The sequence below is a fragment of the Hyaena hyaena genome, unplaced genomic scaffold, assembly GCF_003009895.1.
Source record: "Hyaena hyaena isolate Hyena2069 unplaced genomic scaffold, ASM300989v1 scaffold_680, whole genome shotgun sequence".
In the NCBI taxonomy this organism is placed as follows: Eukaryota; Metazoa; Chordata; class Mammalia; order Carnivora; family Hyaenidae; genus Hyaena; species Hyaena hyaena.
The window spans coordinates 935,726-960,285 of record NW_024081312.1 but is presented as its reverse complement, the minus strand read 5'-3'; the positions used below and the strand labels follow the sequence as shown (position 1 = coordinate 960,285).

The following is a 24,560-nucleotide window of genomic DNA, read 5'->3' as shown; positions in this document are numbered from 1 at the left end:
ACAGTTAACTTGTCTTTTCTGTGAAGTCCATTTGGTAGGTGAGCTTTTCTTTGGGTACACAGTACATAATATCACATGAAAGACCTTACAGTAAGTAAGACAGATCCCAGTTCAAATCTTGGCTCTACCATTCACTGCCTTTGTGGCTTGGAATTATGACTTTTCTGAGCCTTCATCTCCTTAACTATAAAACAAAGATGATGATAATAAATAACTTAAAAATGATAAATAACAGTAAAAAGCAAGGTTATCTATTAAATAATTAACAGATAGTATAGATGAAGTGTTTAGCATAGTAGCACAGCAGCAGACATGTAATAGATTCTCCATAACTGATGGCATCATCATCTTTATCATAATCATTGTCATCATCATTATTATCATTTTGCTCATAAAGATAATTGGGTCTAACTGGATCAGTGCAAATCCATCATTATTGCTTTGGGAGTGTTAATCCTCCTACTTGGAGGGTCTCACAGAACTCTGGAGAAAGGATGCAGGTTCATGATTAGCTGATACCATACTCCCTTGTCACTAGGGCTCTTTTTGATTCAAATCAGAAATTCTTGAGCAGAGACTCAAGAATGGCATAACTACCATGCCAAGCTCCAGCCACAATGTTAGGATACAGAATTTGAAAATTGACCTATACATGCAACATAACTTCCATACTAAATGTGTAAGACATAAGGGGGAAAAAAGTAATGAAACCCTTAATTGTACTTACATTTCTATGTTTGTACAACTTTTTGGCTTGTTTTGTTGACTAAAACACAATTCCTGTAGTTCCCTATCACATATCATAAGAATATTTCCTTTTTAAAGTATTATTTCAATAAATAAGTTACATTCAGATTCATAGAGTGTTAGTACTGAACCGAAAATAACATTAATACCGTTCATCTATTACCTTCACTTTACTGATGTAGTGAATAAAGTACAGAGAGGTACACTGACTTGCCCAAAATAGCCTGATTAATAAATGATAAAGCCGGAGTAGAATAAAAATATGCCACCTGGTAATTGAAATATTTTTGACAATTCTTAACTTATGTTATGCCTTTCCATGGTACAATTTCTCAAACTCAGGTCTGCTTTAGTTATAAATTTCTACAAAGTTGTGTAAAGGCTTTATTCTGTCACCTTAAAATTTTATCAAAAGTTTCTTATGCTAAGCCTTTGAAATAGTTTTCAAAATCCATGAGAACACAGATTTCCCTCTTCATCTCCAGAATTTCCATCAATCTTACTCTCTTTCCTATCCCTCTTCAAATCTGGAACTTGATTTTAAGTCTCAGATGTGCTCACAGCTGAGCACACAAGGAGGCAGCACACACAATATAAGGGAAGATCATAGGACTGGAACCCCAGAATCCTGCCTCTATGTTGGATCTTGATCTAATTATCTCTGTAAGCATGGACCTCGCTGAGTCTCAAAACCCAGTTGTAGAAAATGAAAGAATTCAACTTGAAATATTTTTAAATAATTAACACTTATCAGATATACCCAGGTTTTTCACAGGCAAATATTCTTATACAAATCTAACCAAAAATAATCCAAAAAATAGAACTTAAGCCTCAATTTAAAGAAATGGATGTTTCTTTGCAATACCCAAATACCTGAGCTTGTCACTATGGGGGGGGGGCATTAAAACATAAAATAAGACTTTCTGCCCATTACCAATTGGTTATAAGATGGAACACATTTTTGTGTTCTAGTATATTCTTTCTGATTTAACAAAATATTTCTAACTGTGACACTAATATTTTAAACTAACAAGTAGTAATGAATGAGAAAACTGAAAAATACTGAGAAGTTTCTTTCAAATTGAAATTAACCTAAGGTTTAAGAAAAAAAGACATAAAGATAACTGTCATGAATAATTTATATCGCTGCTTCCCCATGGGCATAAACAAGACATTTTTATATGTAGAAGAAAGTAAGAATTCTGTATTTTACTTTCCCTAGTGCTCTCTCACTATCTGGTTAACTGGAGTAATAATTTTAAGTATAGAAGCTGAAATTCATAGTTTTTTTTAACATGTTCATTTGTCTTTATAAAGTTTTATTCTTGTACCAATGTTGGTCATTACACTTAATGAATGAATTTATAATGAAGATTCAGCAAGCTAGATTAATCATGAGAAAACTAGAAACATTAGAAGAAGTCATGGTAGAACTAAAGAAACTGAACATAAGATCACTTGGGAAATAGTACTTGTGCATGAGTATGACTAGGGATGAAAAAAAATTTAGTTGGCCAGTGATAGACTTTCCTCTTAGAACTCTTAAGGGTGTTCTCCTCTTACATGTGTATATCCCATTTATATACATATATGTATGCATATATATGTACATGTATATATCATATACTCACATACAGTCTGTCATAAGTCAGTCCTGTGTTATAATGAGATATAGCTTATCTCCCCATCTAGATTATAAATTTCCAGGGGACATGGGTGACATTTTATCTTTCTTTGGAAAGTCCACAGTTCTTTGCACAGTGCCAGGCATATAAACAGGATTCAGAAAAATATCTGATGTATAAATGGACTCATTTAAATTAGAAAAGCAAAATATCTTAGTACTTAGTTCAGAGAAACATATGCACTTCTCCCAGTGCTCCATAGTGACTTAAATTCTAGAGCCCCATCTTTAAATCTGAACCAAATAAAGATATTGCCATCTTGGTTAACCAATGTTTAAATGTTTACTTTCCTTGTCCTATATTATTATATCTCTCAGGATTCTTTTGTTCATCCAGCTAATGAAATGAGGATTGGGGAACTTCACCCTTCATTAGCTGAGACCCCTCTGTACCCACCCAAACTTGTTCTGCTAGGGAAGGACAAAAAAGGTAACATTGTTAACCTGATGTGGAAAATATGCCACAAATGCATGTGCATGATGAATCACCAGTTGTAAACGATTATACACCATAGTCTATAGAAATATTTTACAAACATATATTCCTAACATTGTTATGCTATCTGTTTTTCATACTTGCTTTTCTGTGTTTATTATTTTCAATGTTCATAGCGTTATAATATTTTCCCCTTTACATTTCAGAATCAACTGATGAGTCTGAAGTTGACAAAACTCACTGTCTGAATAACAGTGTTTCCTCAGGCACTTACTCAGACTACTCGCCTTCCCAGGCTTCCTCAGGATCCTCTAACACCCGGGTTAAAGTGGGGTCCTTGCAGACAACAGCTAAAGATGCAGTACATAATTCTTTGTGGGGTAACAGGTGTGTTTAGAATTCCCTTTTTTCCTGTTCCCAAGTGCTTTCTTTCAGCAACTTAAAAATGGAATCTTAATTTTTGAATTGTTTTCAGCACATGAGTGACATAGAAGACAGAAGGGGCAGGTAAGCAAATATAGTCCCCCTGGGACTTCCAGGAGAGGCTGAATCCAGTTTCAGCACCAAACCATTGTTTAAGGAACAGATGGTGGGAGATTATCAGTTTGTGTTGATAGGACAAGAAATTTTATTTTTTTGTAATTTTTTTTCAGAGAGAATGCACATGCAAGTGGGGGAGGAGCAGTGAGAGAGGGGGAGACAGAATCCCAAGCAGACTCCTCACTGTTAGCATAGAGCCTGAAGTGGGCTTACTCAAAAACTGTGAGATCATGACCTGAGCCAAAATCAAGAGTCAGAGGCTTAACTAACTGAGCCACCGAGGCATCCCTTAAAAATCGGAAACCAAAAGACCTGTTTGCCCAATACTTATTTATGACACATGTGGGCATGTCACTGTCCAAAATGGATTAAAGTAAGATGCATATCTATGGACTAAAGTAAGATGCATGGAAAGCACCTATTGCCTAGTGTGAAGTAAATATTGAATAAAATTTTCATTGCTATCATCATCGTTATCATCATCATTTTATCATCAGGTGGAAAAGTTAGGATGTAAGTAAAAATATTTAATCTTTCTGCAAAATAGTTCCTACTATATTACTTCCATTTTACAGATGAAAAATTAAAAGCCAAAGAGCATAATAAAGTGACTCTATGAGATAGTACCCACCCAGTTCTGATTCCCTGGTTTTGTTACTTGTGGCTATACTTTATGCTATAAACAGCAAATATAAATCATCACATCATATAGATAGTCACTGATATTTTACTGATAATATCAGTACTGTTAGCAAGATATTGTTTGGTAATTAATGAATAACTATTTCTACCTTTCGATGTCTGTGGTAAAATCTTAACTCAGTTTATAAGTTCATTATTTGGTTTTTTAGGTTCATTATTTGTGATATAAGCTGAGATTAATGAGGTACTTTGAAAGGTACTTTCTAAATGTACTCTTTTTCAATTAGCAAAAACAAAAGTCTTTCACTGATAAAAACTATATAATTCAATGTTATTACTGTGCAAATGGTTTAAAATAAACCTAGAAGTATTAGCATCTTCTAGAGATACTTTGGTCACTAGTGTAAAACCAATGACCAAAAGTTCTAGTATAATATGATATGATATAATGTAATATAATATAATTTACATTCTAGGAAAAAGTGTTCCCTATACAATGGATTTAATGTCTTTAATACCTGACCCTCAAATAAATTCTATTTGAAGACGATCTGGGTTCATCAGGTATATCAAGTATTTATAAGAAAGATATTCTCAACCAGTAGTTTGGAAATGTAAGAATCAGAAATTCCAGGATGAGGACCAGGAAGGAATCAGGAGATTCTAATTATCAGACAAGGTTCAGGACCATTACTGAAGACCTATCTATTTCTCTTAATCATTTAATCTTCTAACAAATACCTACTATGTGCCAAGCACTATGCAAGGCCTAAGGAGAAAAAAAAAATATCTGCCCTCATGAGTTTACATTCTAGCACAGGACACACAACAAAACACGATGAATAAAATAGGTAAGTAAGTCATATGATATGTTAAAAGTTGATGATTAAAAGGTTGGAATAGAAGTCAGAGAAAAGTAAAGGGGTGGGTATGAAATCATAATGCTATCTTAGTCATAAGTGAGGTGTAGATGAATGACCCATTAAACAAAGGATCATAGCATTCTTGGCTGCTTGTTCCCTTTCTGGCAAAGACCCAGCTCTTCCTCATTTTCACATTTCTTCTTCCCACTGTCTTCACAGGATTGCACCATCTTTCCCACAGCCTCTTGATTCAAAGCCATTACTCAGCCAGCGGGAGGCTGTTCCCCCAGGGAATCTACCACAGCGTCCTGACCGGCTGCCAATGAGTGATGCCTTCACTGACAACTGGACTGATGGTTCACATTACGATAACACAGGGTTTGTTGCAGAGGAGACCACAGGCGAGAATGCCAACAACAATCCTCTCTTAAGTTCGAAATCTAGAAGCACATCTTCTCATGGTCGCAGGCCTTTGATTAGGCAGGATAGGATTGTTGGTGTTCCCCTGGAACTTGAGCAGTCTACACACAGACACACACCAGAAACAGAAGTGCCTCCTTCCAATCCTTGGCAGAATTGGACCAGAACCCCTAGTCCTTTTGAAGACAGGACCGCTTTCCCTTCCAAATTAGAGACAACCCCCACCACCAGTCCATTGCCTGAAAGGAAAGAACATATAAAAGAATCTGTTGAGATACCTAGTCCTTTTTCTCCAGGAGTACCGTGGGAGTATCACGATTCTAATCCCAACAGGAGTCTTAGCAATGTCTTTTCTCAAATCCACTGCCGCCCAGAATCTTCTAAAGGTATTATTTCCATTAGCAAAAGCACAGAGAGGCTTTCCCCACTAATGAAAGATATCAAGTCCAATAAATTCAAAAAGTCACAGAGTATCGATGAGATTGACATTGGGACGTACAAGGTTTATAATATACCATTAGAAAACTATGCTACTGGGAGTGATCACTTAGGAAGCCATGAACGACCAGATAAAATGTTGGGACCAGAGCATGGTATGGCCAGTATGTCTCGAAGCCAGTCAGTCCCAATGCTGGATGATGAGATGCTCACTTATGGAAGCAGTAAAGGGCCACAACAACAGAAGGCTTCCATGACAAAAAAAGTCTATCAGTTTGACCAAAGCTTCAACCCCCAAGGAGCAGTGGAAGTTAAAGCCGAAAAGAGGATACCGCCCCCCTTTCAACACAATTCTGAGTACGTGCAACAGCCCAGCAAAAACCTCGCCAAGGATTTGGTTAGTCCTAGAGCTTACAGAGGATACCCACCAATGGAGCAAATGTTCTCATTTTCTCAGCCATCTGTTAATGAGGATGCTGTGGTGAATGCCCAGTTTGCAAGCCAAGGTGCCAGGGCAGGCTTCTTGAGAAGAGCCGACTCTCTGGCAAGCTCCACAGAAATGGCCATGTTTAGAAGGGTCAGTGAACCTCATGAGCTGCCTCCGAGTGATAGGTACGGCAGACCTCCATATAGGGGAGGTCTGGATCGCCAAAGCAGCGTTTCAGTGACTGAGTCCCAGTTCCTGAAAAGGAATGGCAGGTATGAAGATGAACACCCTTCATATCAAGAAGTGAAAGCTCAGGCGGGAAGTTTTCCAGTTAAAAACCTTACCCAGAGGAGGCCACTGTCTGCAAGAAGCTACAGTACAGAGAGTTACGGTGCCTCCCAAACCAGGCCAGTTTCAGCTAGGCCTACTATGGCAGCTCTTTTGGAAAAAATACCATCTGACTATAACTTGGGTAACTATGGTGACAAGCCATCAGATAACAGTGATATAAAGACGAGGCCTACTCCTGTGAAGGGAGAGGAGAGCTGTGGTAAAATGCCTGCAGACTGGAGACAACAGCTGCTTAGACATATAGAAGCTAGAAGGTTAGACAGGGTATGTCTGGCATTTCTCTGTAAGAATATCCCTCCTGCCTTTAGTTTTACTTTATTGGCATTTCTAAGCACATGTAGTGAAGCATGAACTACATGAATGAATAGATGATCAGCATTTTATTTATATTGTGGGGAAATCGATCATAATAGTTTCTCGTGGATATTGTTTACTGCTCTTTGAGCTTCCATAACCTGTAGGTGAATGATTTATCGAATCTAGCCTAAATATTGTTAGTAAGAAAGAATTTGACTCTATTATATGGGACGGTGCTTCAATTGCTTTCTGGCCGTTACGGCAGAATGCCTCTCCTAGGACACAGAACTGTTCTCTAGTGACCTAAGGAGTACAATTTTTATTGAATCATTAAAAAGTGAGTATTTTGCCCCTTTCTGCACAGACTCACTTATAATAAAGTCAGGCCTAATTTGTTTATAAAATTCACATAAATTTACTGCTATGGGACTCCTAAAGTTATTACTTCTAATGAGCAATAATCTTCCCAGCAAGAAACAGAAAATAAAATAAGCAGAGATTGAATGCCCTCCTACACATTATTTTATAAAAAATCCTGCCATTTCAAATATTGGCTTTCAAAAAGAAAAATGTTTAAATTCAAGTCATACTATAGGCAACAAAAATAGATGATGTCTTTATGAACACTAAAAAGGTAAAAATTAGTGTGTATATTGCAACAACAACAACAACAACAACAAAAAGAAATTAATCCCAATTCAGTTATAAACTGAGTCACAATAAAGCATGGAATGCATAATGATTGAGGAGAGTAAAAATATATACACTGTTTTAAAGCTGAGAATGACTTTTTTGTTGCCTGTTCATATCTATATCTCTCTAAGAGAAATCTCGTATTTCATTTTGTATAACAATGATCAGTTGACCATTATCCGTGAGCGTACTTCATGGCTTTGGTGTAGAGGGCTTAGTGTGCTCTGCATTGACCTTAGAACCCTCAGGGGTCCTTTTTGTAAAAATAGGGCCTTTTTTTCTCATTTCCTAGGGCTGAAAAACTTAGTGTAAATTGGGGCTCTGGGTAATAATATACCATTAGGAAGTTTTGCTCGATAGTTTTATTATTTTATTTGGTGTCCTGTTAAAAACACAGGTCACTGCATTTATTATATATTTCCTTAATATTGAATTTTATGTTTTCAGGTATACTCTTTTAAAATAACTATATTGTTTGTAGGTCGTGTCTACATGACAAAAACACAATTATTTTTAAGGAAAAGTGAACTGAAATATGGGGGTGTGGGTGTTAGTTTTTCAATGTGGAAATTGGTTCTGCCTTGCAAAATATTTCATCAGAATGTCTGTTTCAAATAGGTGTGCTCAGTCCCATTGAAGGGAGCCTCATCAAAGCCTCATGACTGGCTGTCAGTGGGAGACACCTGGTCAGTTGTCACCATGCCTTACCTCAACTTTTACCCTCCATGTAGACAGATAACTTGGAGGGCGAAAATATTTGGGGCCAAATAATACAGTACAGTTTGGGAACTCTGGCCTCGTGTAGACACGACCATACGTAACAGGGTAAGATGAACTAGTCAAGAAAGGTTATAAGAAGCTTTTTGGAGCATATGTGCAATGACTAGTAATTTGAGGCAACAGAGTGAGTGAGAACAAAGCATGAGAAAGAAGACAAAATTCTAAGCATTTGGTACCATCACTTATTTACTGGTTTGTCAGATAAATGGTTCCTCTCCTTTGATCAGAGCTACTCCTCTAGCTGGAGCAGGAATTTGGAGACAGGAAAATAGGACTGGGGGAGGGGGATTTGGATCAGCAGAAGTCTGGAAGCGTCCTGCCAGTCCCCGATCCAGATAACTAAAAGTAAACTCATGCGTGTTTCCTTTTGCTGTGTCCACACCTTCCTTTTTAATTAGTTTCCATGTTTCCCCTGTTTGTTTATAATTCCCTCAGTCTGTCATTCTTCAGACCAACTTCAATGTGTATTCAATAGCTTCTTATTTAATTCCACAAAATTAAGTTACCTCAGAGTATTGCTTCAAGCCACTGGATCCTGAAAGTTCTTCCTCTTGTTTCTTCCACGTAACATTTCTTCCCCCCCTCTCAAGTGAGCTACTGAGCTTTTCAGGCTGTATGTTACTTAAAACTTTCCAACTACTCACAAACATGAATTCAGGGTACTGAAGCACAGACTTATTATATAAAACGAGTTTAGATATAGCTGTGCCACTTCACATACTGTTCAAGGTCAGACTGCACCAGAAATATGATGTGTTTCTTTCCCAGTGAAATTTAGGTGAAGATTTCAATCTGGATATCAAATAGTTATAGTAGAAACTATAAGATCTTTGACTATTCCTCATAAGACAGAACTGCCTAGAGGCCTGCACATTGGATAAGCTTAGCAGCCCAAGATAATGTTGGTTAAAGATCTTGCCCGGTGTTCACCTTGGAGAGGCAGCTCCCGATAAAAGATGCTGTTTTCTCCTATAGTTAACCTCAAGGCTCATGCTCTCACTACAGAGTCCCACTGTGACTGAGAGAATTTAAAACCTGAACCCATATGTCCGAGATGACTACTCTTCTCCAGGAACTAAGAAGGCACTAGACTGGAGTAATTTTAAATGTTAAGGAATCATTCAAGTGCTAGATTGAAATGTTCAGTGTCCTTTTCGACTTTGGCATGGTGACAATGAAAAAAAATGTCTCTGGATGAAATAATCAAGGATCCATAACAAATACGATTGGTAGACAAGCGCAAACCATCAGGAGTATAATAGTCTTTCAACTGAGTTCAGTGAAACTTATGCTAAAAATCATTACTTTGCAAACAATGCCCTCAGAATAGAATAGCTGTTAGCTGTTATTTTCAAGAACATTCTGTTTTTAAAAAGTGTACTGAGTTAATTTGTGTAGTTTCTTTTTTCCAAAATAAGAGAATTACTTAAAAAGACCAAATACTGTTAATTATTACATTTTAATGAAAGTTGGAAAGTGGAGATTGTACTAATGGAAACTATTTGATAACAGTGCATACAACATATTTTACTTTAAATGACGTTCTGTAGAAAAAAACTAATTAGCTATCAAACACTTGGAATAACCTTAGATACACCAACTGAAGGATAACCACAATGCAAATATCACCATAGTACTCTATAGGTATTTAGATATTTTTGATACTTAGTATTAATAGTTCAAATCAAAATTCCTTTAGATTCATTATGAAATTTCTCCATATTATAATGTAATTTTTAAGAAACAACAACAACAAAAAAATCATAGAAACATCGGATCCACATACAAGCTATTTGACTGGTTTTACTAAATTAATCAGTAAATTCAGTTAGCCAATAGTCAGATTGAATTATTTTTTTGACCAGCTCCTTTTCTTAGTTGCTGTAATTATATCTATAGACTGAGAAATAAAGGATACTGATTTTGGCTTTAACATTGTAGTACATTCATTTTAAGGCAGAATTAGAAGCTGGCATTTGTCTTTTGTATGTGTTTATCTCACAATGTGAAAGAGACCATGAGATTTGCAGCTGGCAAAATTTGATTAAGATCTCACTGTTTGAATTTTTTGAATCAATATACTACCACAGATAAACAACATTTGTCCAAAGTTACTACTATCATGATATATAAGAGATAGGTTTTATGCCGTTGAGTTAGCAGCAAATGTAAAACAGAATGTATCCTTGCTTTTTTGTGTTTTCTGTAGTTTTGGATGGTACTCATTATGTGCATAACTAACACTGTTTACTGTATGCTTCTGTCTGATCAAGTGCATGTTTAAAAGGAAGTTACTGTTTGCCCGCTTAAAGTTAAATGTTATAAATTTAAACATGTTCATGTAATAATCAGTTTGTTGAGCATGTGTTCACACCCTGTCACATGATTATTTCCTCTACTCAGAATGCTGCTTACAAACACAACACAGTTAACCTTGGCATGCTGCCCTATGGAGGTATTTCAGCAATGCATGCAGGCAGAAGCATGACTTTAAACTTGCAGACTAAGTCTAAATTTGATCTACAAGAACTACCTCTTCAGAAAGTAAGTATGGACTGCCTTACATGTGTCAGCATACCAAAGCCAATTAATGTTGTTTGTTCACTTAATGTGTTTAGGCTGTACATACAACCCTGCTTATAGACTCTCCTGAGTCCAAAAAGCACAAGGGCAAAGAATGTAGAGCCCAAACTCTTAGCTGCTAAATGAATCTTTGGAGCTAGAATGATTTGCAGGTTCCTGCTTAAAAGCTTTGCTTTTTGGATTGAGCAGGCACATGGCTTTTTGAGTTGCTTTAAGGTTCATTTTCTTATTACTCATTTCTTTTTCTTTTCCTCTTTGTTTCCTTTCTTTCGTCTGTATGTAGATATATAAACATGTATTTTTTAAACCTTTTTGAAGACAGCCTGGTCTTCCCTTGCTGACACATTATGAGAACAGAGCTAGAAATTATTGTTGGATTTCAGTTGATTCCTTTGGAAAAAAACATAGAGACCTAAATTAGAATGGAAATGAAGTAGTTGGCACTTCTAAATGCTTCTTCAGCCCATTATCTTTGTGGGAAATATTACACAGGAATAAAACGTGAGAAGCAAGTTTGTTGCTTGGCTAGCAAATTGTTACTCTTCCTAGACTAATGGAAAAGGAGCACATTAACATGGCCTTAAATGAAATTGTGGACTCATTTGAAATGAAATATACTGGAAGAGAAACATTTCCATTGTCAAAAGAACATTTCTGCTGTTTTATTCAGGCAAAACTGAGGATGCACATTTTACCTGCTGAAATGGATTAATGCATCTGTCTTAGTTACATTTTGATGGAGACTAATGAGTCATTTTCACACATATGTCATTATGACTATATTTCTAATATAGTCATTATCCTAATAAGTTTTATGAAAAAAGCAATGCAAAGTAGGGATAACAGAACGACAGTAGCCTCGAAACACATCTCTCATAATAAAATTAATGAACATAAGGAAAACAAAACCCATCCCAGCAAAACAAGGGTCAAAAGACCTCTAACCCATGTTTTATTGTCAAATTACTCTTAATAATAACTCCTAACTCTAGATAGTTTGCTTCCTACTATGAATAAAGGAATAAAACCAAAGAGACATTTATATTCACAGCTTTTTCCTCACCCACAATCATTTTGGGGAGGAAAAAAAAAAAAGACTATCTAAATTAAGAACTTTAGAATGTTGTTTTTCCTGTCCTCAGTCTCCTATGGCAGAACAAGGGGTGTGCGGGTAACTTTCCTTCCAGGGAAAAGAACAAAGCCCTGGTTTGTGGTGTTTGCTAATGTCTTAGATGTAACCACTCCCTCTATGGCCAAATTCAAGGCACTAACTTAACATCACCGAACACAGAATTGGGACATGAGTTGTTAGCTCTCATGAGCTAGATCAAGTCGGCTCCAGCATTCTAGCAGTGAGACCTTTTCTATGGAACTTCTGCTTTAATGTACACCTGCTCTTCATGTCCCCTCAGATGCCCAGCGTTCTCATCTTCTGCCCTAACAAAACCAACATTCAAAAGACCCTGAAATGTATCTGCACTAAGAAGTAAATGAGACATCACAACTTAAATAGCCTCCCTCCCCAGAGGGCTTGGCACTTGATAGAAATCAAACCCTTAAACTAAAAGGGTAGAATTTCAAAATTCAGTGATCTGATTAGAGAGATGTTGATAGGAAGGGAGCTATTGCTTGAACCCCCTCAAATTATATGGAAAGCCCCTTATTTTGCTTAATGTTTAGCCCTATTTGCTTATCTATCTATAAAATGATATAAATATATTCTGAAAAATAGGACTATCTTGAAACACTATTTTTCAATGTCTAAAGTGTTCCCCAGATATAAATTCAGTACCTCTGTGTTGCTATATTAAGTTTCTGATCTTGTGTGGGGTAGTGTAGAGAATGGATTCATCTCCATCAGAAATATTAGTGTTCTCATATTTGGAGACTTTTCAACCTTCCTCAGTTAGGAACAGAAATGACCTAAAGGAATTCTCCTTGGAAGCTTCCTTAAATTGCAAACCAAGAATGATTCAAGTATTGAAAGATTCCCTCTTAAAGCAAATTTATCATCAATATGTTATTATCCTCACCAGAAAGAGAGAGAGAGAGAGAGAGAAGGCAAGGGAGGGAAAAAATACGGAGAGGGCAACTACTCCATTACCCCTAAAAGATCTTATGACCCCAAATTATCAGTTTAAGGCCTATAAACTTTCAACTTTGGGCATCTGGACACCTTTCCCACCTGCTGCAAGTGCAGGAGCCTTATTAGGTATGGGTACTAAGTGCCTGATATTTCAAGAATACTCCAGACTCTACTTGCTCCCATGGTTTCCAGTCTGTCTCTGCCCCGTTATCTTTGTGCTCGAGCACATCTCTTCTGCAGAGCTTCTTTAATTTGAAAATTTCTTTGGTTTTTCTGCCAAGTTTAGAGACAACCTCTCTTAAAATTTTCCTTTCTTGGCTCCACTGACCAGTGCTAACAGGTCCTATGATTGAGGCTAAATTTCCCTGAACCCTTTTCACCAGGAGAGGAAACAGGCAAAAATTATTTTCCTTTGCATAAAAACCTATTACAACACGTTCGCTACTTAAGATCATAAAAATTAGTATCAGCAATTTGAGTTTTCTTTGCAGTCTCTAAAGGCTTGTGAGCCATGAAAATTGCATTGAAAATATACAGTAAGATCAATTTATAAACAAACATTTTCAGTACATAAAATTGACAAAACTGTTCATGCTCTCGTGGAAACACTGGAGCTCTTTTGATTTATAAAATTCTTAAATGACAATACACCATCCTTAGGTGCCGTGGTAAATGGCTCTGGATGTCGAAGGAATCTAAATTAACATTTTCATGCATTACCAGTTAAGCAATGGAAATCGACTCGCAGCTCCTTTTGTGTAGGTATTGCCCTACCCCTGGGAACATTCAGGGCTGAAATCCACACCCTTTCCCCATACTCTGCTTTCAAGCCTTACCTCTCTCAGTTAAGAAGAAGGAGCTGCCTTGTATTTTCTCTGTCACTCTGAGACTATTTTTTTGCAGGTTGCCCAGAGAGGCCAACTTTCAGTGCTTCTGACCTCCCCTGACCTCCATTTTGATAACCGACAGAAAGGCACTATTTCTGTTAGCCAAGGTCCTGACTCAGTATTATTTGTTTTTTGGCTTGAGTTTCGATTTAAGTTACCAAAAATATCTAAGTTTTTTTTCAAATTTTTAAACACATTTACAATAAATTACTTAAAGGATATGCCTGTTTGTGAATGAAGATCAAAGAATCTGTACTTCTATTTACGAAGTGAACAGTTATGTAAATGAAAAGACTTTCCCAGATTTTCCTGTGCTTTGAATATTTCTAATTTGTTCATATTTATTACATGCCAGGTCAAGTAGTAAACACTTTTTATGGATTACAAGCCCCATACAGGCTTTCTATACTATGAACAGTAAATTACATATTCTATGGTAATTTTATGAAATCTGTTAAGATATTAACAGAATGTTAATAAATACAACAAAATTATTTTATGATTGTTTAATGTTTTATTTTTGAGAGGGAGTACATGAGCAGGGTAGGAGAATAGAAAAGTGGGAGCCCAGGATCCTTAGTGGGCTCTGTGCTGACAGCAGCAAGCCCAATGCTGGGCTCAAACTCACAAACCATGAGATCGTGAGCTGAGCCAAAGTCGGACACTCAGCTGACTGAGTCACCCAAGAGCCCCCAAATTATTTTAATATTTAATATTCTTTAATGTTTTTACTCATTGATACTTATTCTAATTTCCTCAAAAAATTAATAATACTTATAACCAGAACACTTAACCTATATAACTCAGCTATTAAAGTATAAAATTACTAGTATTTTCTATCTATTCGTTTATTTATTCATTCATTCATTCATTTATTCATTTATCATTTATTTACTGCCTCTCCAAAAAGTATTTAAGGCAACTTTCTATGACATTATTAATGGTTCCATGTGCTTCTTCGGATGTGTTCTGTTGTAACTGAGCTTAGCTATTGTCTCAAGATTTTATGTTATTAGAGAGAAATATTATATTGTAAAATGTCAATTCAAATTGCCATTTTTATTATTCAGATTAATGGTAGATTAAGAATTTCAACAGAAGAAAAAGACTAGGATTTATTAAGAATCTATTGTGTACCTGGTACCATTAGGTACCTTAAATATGTTTTTTCACACCACCCTCATATACCCTCAAGGGAAGTGTTTATCTCATTATATAGATCAGGAAACTGAGGCTCACGTGTCACACAAAGGAACTTACGTCAGTTCTACTGTGTTACTACTGTAACCCCTGCACCTGACACAATAGTAGGCAAAATTTGAATCTGACCCTGGCACCCTGGTCCCTGCTGTTTTTACTGTACAATGAAGTCTTCTCAAATATTTACAAAAACTAGCATTTTCAGAGAACATAACTCAAAACAGTTGATAAGGTCCTTTCATATACATTATGATCTCACATCATTGTCACAATAATCTAGAAAAATAGATATCATGGGATAGAGAAAAGAATACACAAGTCAAATATATTAACTAATCCAAAACCTATCATGACCCAAATCATTCCCTGTGTGCTACAGACACAGGGCTCTTTTAGTTAGCAGAACTTAGTAAATGCTCAAAGTTACCTTAAGTAACTTTACCTTACCTTTACCTTAAAGTAAGTGCTTAAAGTTACCTCATGCTCATGTGTTTCCTGAGCACTCAATATCACCAAGAAATATGCTTGGTGGCAGTGAAAGGCCAGACTATGAACTCCAAAATTTCAGAAGTTAATCATTCCTGCTACTGCAGCCCCAGAGACAAGTGGAGTTGGGGAAGAAATCACTGGCCTCTTCTAATTCCCCCTCTGCTGGTGTCTGGCTGGGAGTATAGCATGATATCTTCCACACTGAAGAAATTGATATGTTTTTGTCTTGTTCCTTTCTTTTCAACTTCTAGCACCATGTTATACCATAGCATGTACTGCTTATTGGCTTATTGAAACAGACCTTAATATAAATTATAATTTGGGGGGAAGGGAAGTTGAAATGATGGAAATATATGTATTAAATAATCTTTTCATAGAATTTTGCCTGGAAGAAAATGGCCTTGCTATCTGTTTTATTACTTGATACTCATCCTCCTATCTTTTGAATTAGAGAGATTTGGATAGAAATGTTTGCACCTAATTACTTTTAAATTTCTAATGTCCTTTCTTGCTGGTTCTATGCACATGATTCAGGATCAAATAGTACCAATATTTGATATGCATTTATTCATCCTACTCTCAAGGTTTACTTACTTAATTCCGTTTTTTTCTGCTGAAAGCCAAGCAAGATTTATGCAACACCTTCTGCCTATAGTTTCTATTGATTCTGCTGGATTTATTATTGGTTATATGTCACTCAAGGAAGATTCACTTATCTTTCTAATTATAAAGAAAATCTCCAGCCTGTAAATCCACATGAATCCTCATGGACAATGGCTAACATTACCAATATAATAACATTAGTACTCATACAGAGGCTTCCTTACCATGATAATGAAATGCTAGTTTAAAAATCATCTGAACATTACATTAGCACCTTCAGATTGAACCCCTTGAAATCTAAATCATTTATATTGTAACTTGGTATATATTTGTCTTTGTGATACCTATTTTTTAAGTATATGCAGAAAATGAGTTATATACCAATTTTCACTAGAAATACTTTGGGAAAATTGTTTTTAAAACATTTTTGAATCTATGGTAATGCCTTTTGTGGACTATAGGCCAATTACTAAGCAAAATCGGTCCTTGATATCTTAAGGCATGCATCCTAAGACCTTTGCAAAGTGCCAAATGCTAATACCACTGTTATGTAATTTCTCCAGCTAAATGCAGTAAGTATAATTTGCCAAGCATTCAGTGCACCCATTAATTTGCTAACCCAAGCAAAACTGCTGGGTCAGCTAAGCTCATTTATTCATATATGTGAATGCTGCATACATACACAAGCTCACACACAGGCACACAAACACATACATGCACACACTCATATACATGCACATACATATCACACATTATCATGCATATTTATGTCTCAGCCAAATTAGAAATTACTTCTTCCAATACACACTTGTGCTAAATGTTAAATCTATAAATGTCCATGGACATTTTGGAAACCAAGTCCCTTCAGCAAAACTCCTAGCATTAGGGTATTTCTTAACAAATATAATTTCTGATTTTTCACTAAATCATAATGACCATGTTGTCTATTATTTTGAAATATTAAAGATCTACAGAACTTAGAAGCTGAGAAAATGGTGCAATATGGTGATTTTCAATGTCTTCTATATCTAATTGGTTTCATGTGCTGAGGAAAAGAAGACTCATTCTTACTTTTTTAAAGTATCAAAGAATCTGTACTTAGAAGTAATTGAATGAGTAACTGAATCTCAATTTCGTTATTTTCTCTGAAATAACAGATTCCAAGGGATAGCCTCATTGCTTTTTTAATGTTTTTCAGTTTCTCCCTTTAACCTTTTATAGAATTTTCACAACTCAGCAACTGCATTTATATACAATTCAGTAGCAGTTTGTGAAGAGTACAATTTTTTTGGTAAATAGCTATACATCTTTGGAACAGAATGTGAACCCACTGTATAATTCTTTTTTATGCTACCCACCCACCCATCCCCACCAAAATTAATAAGCTGTTTTCCCGTTCTTTCTACTTCTCCAAACCTAAGCTCCCCCTCCCCCCCAGGATGTCTCACTTAAGAAAAACTAAAAAGGCCAGAGCACTCTTGAAATGAATAAAGGAAATTGCTTTCAGGAAATTTCTTTAATTTCCGTGTCTAGTGAAAGTATTTTTTTTCATGTGTCTGCATGTGTATGTTTTCTTTGACTCCTGTAATGCAGAATCAATGTGGTTGTTAATTCTAATTTTAAAAAGAGAGTGAGATTCCTAAATGAGTGAAGAACCTACATCATCATGATATTAGGATGTCAACCAAAAAAAATTTCTGCAATTCTCAGTTGCTGTCTGTGACAAAGAGTCCTGTCTGGGCAGCTGAAGCAGAACTAGTGGAGGAAATAGAGGAGGAGATGGAGATAATAAAGAGAGAAAAAAAAAGGAGGGGGGGAGGGATACCTGTATAACATATTCTGGCCACTTCTCAAAAATACAAAATTATATTTTGCATACACCTAACCAGATGAGCTGAAATTATCTCCTTTCACTGGCAAAGAAATCAAGGCAGAAAGACATGGATATTAATTTAAACCAAAAACAAACAAACAAACAAACAAAAACACCAGCCAATAGTGCTTACCCTGAATACTTATATTTTAACTGTTTAATTTTAATAACTTGATTTGTCATATTTTAATATCTAGAAAAATTGTGTGTGGACATATGCAAACATGTTAATCTGAAAAAAGAAAAGACTAGAAAATTAATGCTCAGAAAAAGATGGGCATATATTAGCAATCTTTTTTTTCTTCAAGTAATATGTACTTTAAATGTGTTACCTACATGTGAATTTTCAAATAATCACAAGTGAATGCATTCCTAACTAACCCAGAAGCATCAGCTTAGTTTTTCTCTTCCTTCACAGTTTCTGATAGACTCCTGAAAAAGGAATTCACATGGCCAAAGTTCAATAAGAAAATTGAGTTAACTCCTTACTTTTCATTATATCCATTGTACCTTAGGAAAACTTCATCTGGTATCATAATCCTATTTTAAAATAGTTCCAAGCAATCCTTTTTAAAATATTCATGTAATCAGCATGCAGATTGGATGGTTATATAATTGTTTTTTTTTAAAAACCAACGAGGACCACTCTGTATAACCAGATGAGCGCTGCCAAGCTGCCCATCTGTGCAACATTGTAAAGAGAATGGCCCAGTTCTCCCACCCTGGGGTTGGACACTTCCTCACACAGAATAGAGCTGCACATGCACCCTCTAACTAGGCCTGATTTATCTGTAGGGACCCTTCAAAACATATACAGAAAACAGTATAGGAAACAACATAATTTCTCATCCACAGAAGAATTCCTCAGGAAATCAAGGAGTAGCTGCATATCTTATAGGTTAGAGGAGGAGAAAAGTCTTTGAAAAAAGTTAATCTAATTCCACAGGAAAAATATACCAGCAGTATATCACTCTACAGGAGTCCATCTTTCTGATGGTTGTAATTACTTGCTCAGGTCAGACTATGGAGCCCTCTCCCATCTCTAATACTAATACTAATAAATACAAGGGTATTATTATTTATTAAAAAAAATAAGCAGTAAATCAGCTAAAATATATGAGACATTTAAACTTTAAGCACAAAGATCTATATAAATAAATTTAGAAACACAGCAGTCAGGTTTATTTTATGCTGTGATTCTAATGGCACAACATTTTTGATGTTGCTTTCATATTTCCCTGAAAGCTATATATAGATAATGCCATAGCCCAATAAATCTTACACTATGCTAGTGTTAACACTCTTTTGGATCAGTGCAAGCCATGTTCTACCAGAGTCAGTACAGCCTTATAAAGCTTGTTTTAGGTTTGGAATATTGGAAGGTATATACTATGTATTATATGGTTTCAGTTTATATTCTAAATGGTAAGATCATATTAAAAAATGAATTAAGCAAGTTTTAAATGTTGTGGTTTTTAACAATTGGTTAATGTTATTCTGATTATTTTTTATTCAGGTACTGTAAATAATCTAAACTTTTCTTTAAATTTCAGTAAATAACTCTATGGTGGTTATTTTCACTGAATTTCTCATCGCTTCCAAAAAGCTGTCAATTCAGAATTCTTATTAAGTAAATAGTGAATAATAATACTTCCATTTCAGGATATTTGTTTTTCTGCAATTAAGCAAAATTAATCTTATCATAGTCATTAGGGACTCTTTTCAGAAAACTATGATAAACTTCTATTATATCACTAAAGAATGCCATACCATTTTTGCAATAGACCCCGTCCCAGCAAAGCAACATTTTAGACAATGGACAAGAAGATGTATCTCCTAGTGGCCAATGGAATCCTTATCCTCTTGGGAGGCGGGATGTACCTCCGGACACCATTACTAAAAAGGTAACCAATTTCAAATTAATGACACAAACCATGAACCTGTGCATCCATTGTAATATGTAATCTATATTTTATGTCATAACATCATTTCTAGTTTTGTAATAAATGTAGACTAAATATCATCCCACTATAGAGAGTTTAGTCAACATAAGTGCCTTGAAAAGAATGAAAAATGAAAACTACCAAATATTCTGAGTTGGTAACAAATTTTTATAAACAATATCCTGCCACCTGTCTGCAGGTACTATCACCACTTACTGTTGTCTGATACCTACCTTTGAAGTGCAAGTATGGGATTGTGTGTAATTTGTACTTCTGACCCTCTTGAGTTTAGTAGCATGGTGTAGCCAATTTTGTGTAAAAAGAAATTCAACTAAAAAAGGTTGATTTACCTCTTTAAAGTCATACCAGTTCATTCATCTAATCTTTCACTCAATAAATACTTACTGAGCGACTGTGCTCAGGTATGTGTTGAGCATTTTCTAGATTCTGGGGAACAAAAATGAGTAAGATATAGTGTCCTATCTTGAAGATCTTTTAGTCTACTGAGGTAGCCCAAGTAGTAAGTAATTATAATGCTACGTGTTAAATCACTGTAAAGGGAATAAGAAGAAAGCCACAACCTGGGAAAAGATCATTACAACATATATGAGGGACAAGGGATTGCTATTCCAGAATATGTTTTTTAAAATTCATATAGTCAATAAGAAAAGATACGCAACACAATACAAAAGAATGATAAGAATGATAAAATACAAGGGGAATTAGGAGAGTAGATAAACATTTTAAAAAGCAGAATATTTTTATCATTCAGAAATGCAAAAAAAAAAGATGCTATTTTATACTTGCTAATCCACAAAAATTAAGTCTGAAAAATGTAAATTGTTTGCAAGTATAAGAGCAATGGAAACCTTTTCATAGTTCCTGTAGGAATAAAAACAACCACTTTGGAATCAAATTATCTTCTAAACCTGAACATGCATATACCTTTTATTCCTACAATTGCCCTCCTAAGATATTATTCAAGACTCTTTTAATGTTTACTATAGTAGAAAACTGGAAAAACCTACCACCAGAAAAGTATGTAAATAAATTCTGTAATTCACACAAAAGGATATTTTAAAGCAATGAAAATTATTTAATCAGTAATTATGATAATGTGTATAAACTTTAGAAACATAGTTTGAGTAAAAAACAAGTTTCAGAAGATGGAACACATCAAAACTATCTATTTATAAATCTCAAAAGTAAGCAAAACTAAAATATATTGTTTAGGCGTAAGTACGTGAGTCCAGAAACTATTTTTAAAGGGGAATGGTTAACAAAATTTATAATTACAGTTACCTCTGAAGGGGAAACTGGGGGTATGATCAGGGAGGAAATTTGTATTATTCTTGCTACTCTTTTATTTCTTAAGTTGAATTTTATAATTATGCTTCATAGCTTGCATATATACTACATAATCACATACTGTCTTTGTAACTTAGGTGATGATTCTCCTCTTGATGACTACTTCAGTGCTTTTTAATATATCTATATTAAATAGCAATTATTTTACCTCAAATAGCTATTAATGCCCTGATTGCAGGTGTTACACATGTTATTAATCTGCCTGTTGGGCAATATTTAGCACAGCAGATAAACATAATGTAGTGTGATTAATGCTTTGAATTTGGGATACAGGGTTATGACAGTATCTGGAAAAGGCTCCTGTTTAGTAAAGAAACTAAAGGAAGTTGAGAGGAGTGGCATAAAATAAGGTTGGAAGGTAAACAGAAGGTTGATCATGCTGCACTTTATTCTGAAGGAAATGAGAAGGGGAGCATTGAAGTGTTTTAAACCTGAGAAGACAAAGACTAAATTTTCATTTAAAGAACATTCTGATAGCTTTTCAGAGAATGAATTATAGAAGAGAAAGGCTGAAGGCAACTGAACCAGTTAAAAAGCTTCTATTGTAATACAGGGGAGAATAGGGGAAGCAACAGGTGGTGGAGAGAAATGCGTAGATTCAATATCTTCTTAAAAAGTGAGCCAACAAGACGTTGGGATTGACTGGACATAGGATATACAAGATAGATATAAGTGCCATGGTTGATACATAGGTTTCTCATTTGGACAAGGGACTGATGTGCCATTCACTGCAACCGGAAGCACAAGAAGAGTGATGTTTGAAAGTGGAGGAGGCAAGCATAGTTTAAGTTTTAATATGTTGATTTGAGTTATCTTTAGAGTCTCTAAGTGGTAATGTTTGGTGGATATTTGGAGATATTTATCTGAAGTTCAGGAGAGAAATCTTAGCTGAAGATACAAACTTAGCGATAATCAAAATATATGTCATAATTCAGCAGTGAGTGAGACAGAGGGGTGTCACAGAGCTCCATGGAACACCAACATTTAGGAATGGTCTTAGGAAGAAGAAAAGAAATAACCAACGATTTTATCAATAGGGTTCTTTCTACCACAAATTATAGAAAATTCAAGGGAAACAGCCTTGAATGTTAAGTAAATATCTAGCTGATTATCAAGATCTAAAGTAACCCTCAGATTTAGTCTTCAGTTGTATAATTTTAAGTACTTAGGTTATTTTTTTCCTCTCCATTGTTCTATCTGTACTGCCAGCTTTATCCTAAAATTGGTTCCTCTCATTATTAGAAGTTGAGTACCAGTGACAATTAGAGATACAAGCTTCCTCTTCCAAATCCATCAAGGGAAAGAACCAAGTTTCCAAAAGCAGTCTGTTACAAGCAAAACTTTTCAATCTTAAATTCCTACCTCTTCTAGTGAAACTTTTCAAAACTTCAAGCAAAACTTTTCAACCCTAACTACCAACCTCTTCTTACATCTCATTGAGCCAAAATAGCAAAGGACTTCCCATCCCTAGCAAGATGAATGGAATTGTATGATTAGCTTTAACTAATCAGTTGGAGAAGAATGGATAGGGCTCTCAACTCCAGTGACCAATACAAAACTAGAAGGAAAATAAATGTTTTAAGGAGGGAGTGATCAACAGTGTCATGTGGTGCCAAAAAAAAAAAAAAAAATCAAGCAAGATAAGTATGACTAAAGGATCTCTGGATTTAGAAACAGAGAGATCATTGGTGGTCATGGCAAAAGCAGTTTGATACCTATTTGATGGAGTGGAATCCATTGGAACCTACATTAAGGGGTAGATAAACATAGAAACCTAGAATACAAGAAAGGAGCTTCTTTGAAAGCAATGAGAGAATTATGGTAGAATCTAAAAAGGGATATAAGGAAGACAGAAGGAATTTTGTAAAGTGGCAGACACCTGATCATATTTGAAGGCTGATGAGAAGTTACTGGCGAAGAGAAAGTTGAAAATCTCAGAGAAGAAAGGAAGGGGATCTACTTCTTTATGAGGAAAGATAAGAGGATGAATGTGATAGGAAGTTGAAGGAATACCTATCAGAGCCAAGGGGAGGTTGTCTACACAATGGGGTACCATATCCACTTACATAGTTGCAAAAGCTACTATAATTCTCCCATGAAATAAAAAGCTTTATTCACTTATTACACTAAATGGAATTAAGAAATGTTTACATTATTCATTCAAATATGCATTTTACCTGAAATCTATTTTCAGACTCCATAATCATATCATAAGTAAAAATCATTATGATCATTTGTTTGCTTCTCTACTTGCTCTAAGAACCCCATGCAATCCTGTATTGATTAAACATTTGTAAGGTAGTTGGTCTTATAAAGACTAAAATAATTACTTCATCTGTCTGAAAACTTCATAATCTTTGATACTTCTTTTCAAATGTGAAATAATGTACTATGTCTTTCATGTGTAAACTCATTTGTATCTGTTTCCTACTATCGTGATATGCATTTCCAGACTACTTCAAGTTATAACACTTTTGCCTAAAATCTGAGATTTTAGAACCTATACATGTATCTATTATCTCACAGAGTAGAGAGATTAAAGAATGCTCTAAATATCCAAAATTAGTTTATTATATACTAAATGAATATATTAATATTCAGTGAGAATCAATTTAAGAAAATGAAAATGGTAATGGGATTATTAACTTGGCCTGCAAGATTTACTGAAATAAATATGAAAATTGTACTATTATTTATTGGGTTTATATTTCATTCTACAGTGAATGTTTTCAAAAATCAATATTACTTTTGCAGTTGAAGTGAGTAGTCAGGATAGATGGCGTGAGAATGGAAAATTAAAAATTGAACTACAAATGGAATGGGGAATCAAAAGAGAATAAATGATGTTGTGGCCAGCTCCATTTCAGTGGAATGGAATTCCACTGAATTTCTTGAAATCTCTGTATTAAAGTTTTTTAAAAATCCTATTGTTATGCCTAGAGATACTCCTATGTTATTACTGTGATACTTGAACTGTGTGGTATTAGTGCTGTGATACTACTGTGATAAGAAACCATTGTGGTGCTTCCGAGATTCAGGAGGAGAGTTTTCGAAAGGCTTTGACTGAACTGTGGCTCTCTGTTCTGGCTATCATAGCTCTTTGTGTGAACTAATATTGGTAGTACTCATGGATATGCCTGTGAGTACTCCAAACACTATAGGAGGACAAATTTGGGTACCCTCCAACACATCAAATATTTTAAACACATA

The 24,560-nt window shown here is 35.2% G+C and overlaps 1 protein-coding gene across 1 annotated transcript in view; it reads left to right on the top strand.

Moving 5' to 3' along the window:
- Window positions 1-24,560, top strand: part of LRRC7 (leucine rich repeat containing 7) — a 207,167-nt gene that overhangs the window by 115,875 nt on the left and 66,732 nt on the right. Inside the window, exons 12-16 of the mRNA XM_039217309.1 lie at window positions 2,750-2,861; window positions 3,074-3,254; window positions 5,132-6,812; window positions 10,722-10,862; window positions 19,824-19,943. Of these exons, the coding sequence (XP_039073240.1) occupies window positions 2,750-2,861; window positions 3,074-3,254; window positions 5,132-6,812; window positions 10,722-10,862; window positions 19,824-19,943 (2,235 nt within the window). The remainder of the gene's footprint in view (window positions 1-2,749; window positions 2,862-3,073; window positions 3,255-5,131; window positions 6,813-10,721; window positions 10,863-19,823; window positions 19,944-24,560) is intronic.